This window comes from Juglans regia, chromosome 4 (assembly GCF_001411555.2).
Source record: "Juglans regia cultivar Chandler chromosome 4, Walnut 2.0, whole genome shotgun sequence".
Taxonomy (NCBI): domain Eukaryota; kingdom Viridiplantae; phylum Streptophyta; class Magnoliopsida; order Fagales; family Juglandaceae; genus Juglans; species Juglans regia.
The window spans coordinates 4,694,122-4,696,333 of record NC_049904.1 but is presented as its reverse complement, the minus strand read 5'-3'; the positions used below and the strand labels follow the sequence as shown (position 1 = coordinate 4,696,333).

The window sequence follows — 2,212 nt, the reverse complement described above, 5'->3', positions numbered from 1 at the left end:
TTTTTTTTTAAATAGAAGTTACACAATTTATGATTGTAAATATCTTTTTTATTTAGTAATTAAAAAAAATCAATTATATATATTAAAATAATAAAATTTAAAACAAAAATTAACATCTGCCCCTCTACTCTTAAGACAATATTTCGAGGAAATTTCAGTGTCATGATTTCTCTCTTCATCTCTCTAATTAATGAATGTTCCACATCCAAAGCATTGATTAGCCTATATATATATAAATATATATATGTATATATATCATATCACCAATTTATAGCCTACATGTAGTAAGAAAATCACAGAAAAACAAACACCGAATATTTTCACAAAATAATGGTGACCCTCAAGTCTACTTCCACCATCTTTCCGAGCAAGCCTACACCGGGAGGCGTATTACAGTTATCAGAGAACGACCAAAAAATGCAATGGACTCATGCACCTCTCATCTCTATCTACAAAACCACCAGCGACAACAATGAAAAACCAACAACACTCGAGACTCTGAAAGACTCCCTGAGCCGTGCATTGGTTCCCTATTACCCACTAGCTGGTCGACTACGCTGGATTCATGGTGGCCGACTGGAACTCCATTGTAATGCCAAGGGAGCGCAGCTATTGGAAGCTTATTCAGAAGCAAAACTGGATGAACTTGGCGACTTTGCGCCTACAAAGGCAGTCGAAGATTTGATCCCTAAGGTTGATTATGGTAGTCCGATTGAGGATTGGCCCTTGATGCTGGTGCAAGTCACAAGGTTTAGCTGCGGTGGTCTCTGTGTTGGAACAGCCATTTCCCACACAATGGTTGATGGATGGTCTACAGCTAAATTCTTCAACGCATGGGCCAAGTTGGCACGAGGAGATGAATTGGAGGAGAATGAGATGCCTTTCCATGATCGCACCATATTACGATCATCCGAACCACTTCTGCCTCCACGCTTTGAGCATATAGAGTTCACAAAACCACCACTCCTACTAGGACACACTGATGCCAAAGAGGAGCAGATGAAAGAAACTTGTGCCACCATATTGAAAGTCACCAAAGAGCAAGTCCAGGGACTAAGGAAAAAAGCCAACGAGATCCCACATCAAGACATGGAAATGGTGGTGACACGACCTTATTCTCGATATGAAGCAGTCGCTAGCCACTTATGGAGGTGTATATGCAAGGCACGAGCGAGTGACAACTCTCAACCAACAAGACTTTCCTTAGGGCTTGATTATCGTAGCCGCTTGAAGCCGTCTCTCCCCCTAGGATACTTTGGCAACACAGTTCTTCACCCAGTGACATCAACATGTGTCCATGGCGACCTATTGTCCAAGCCACTTAGTTATGCTGCTGGAAAAATAAGGGAAGCCATCGATCGTATGACAGACGAGTATATAAGGTCTGCTCTTGATTTTATAACTAGCCAGGAGGATGTGAGTCCTTTGAGAAGTGGCTTCCATATTCGTGCATACACAAAAACACCTAATTTCTTAGGAAATCCCAACGTTTCTGTTGGAAGTTGGATTAATTTGCCATTTTATTGTGTGGATTATGGATGGGGGAAGCCAATATACGTCGGTCCGGGATTATTAAATGATGATGGCAAGTCGTTCATCATGTCAAGTCCAGCTGCTGATGGATCTCTCCTCATAGCACTTCGTTTGCAAACAGAATACATGGATTCTTTTAAGAAGCTCTTCTATGAGGACATCCATTGTCACCAAGCGAAGCTGTAAAAATCCCGAAACTTAATTACAAGCACTCAATTAAATAATAGTATCGTTTATCTGTAGAATATGTGGGAAAAGGAGGCGGGCTATTCATTGTCACCAAGGGAAGCTGTACGTGGCTTGCTATTATGTTGATCTTAGGTTCCTTGTTTATAATTTCCTTAAGGTTGTGATCAGTTGAGAAAGTGATGGATGAAAACTACATTTGGGGTATTATCTTGTTGGAATCTCATTGTATTTTTAGGACTTGGCCTGGAAACTATTGCAAAATTTTCCATTATATGCGAAACAAATAATTATAAAAAAAAAAAAAACCTTGCAAATTTAAAGTACACCCGCCAGTCTGCCTCCACCTACCGTGACACAATAATTTCGTAAACATGGCGACCACAAAGTATATTATATGCGAAAAACAAATCAAAGATTTTTTGAAACTTATTTTTCAAAAATAACGAGTGCTTATAAATTAAGTAGGAAAATTAAATTTAAGCATATTATT

General features: G+C 39.3%; 1 protein-coding gene across 1 annotated transcript; it reads left to right on the top strand.

Moving 5' to 3' along the window:
• The first annotated feature begins 267 nt into the window (after positions 1-267).
• Positions 268-1,929, top strand: LOC108988418 (spermidine hydroxycinnamoyl transferase-like). Its single transcript, XM_018961682.1, has one exon. It carries the CDS (start codon positions 331-333, stop codon positions 1,717-1,719), a length of 1,389 nt encoding a protein of 462 aa, XP_018817227.1. The 5' UTR covers positions 268-330; the 3' UTR covers positions 1,720-1,929.
• Positions 1,930-2,212: the final 283 nt, after the last annotated feature.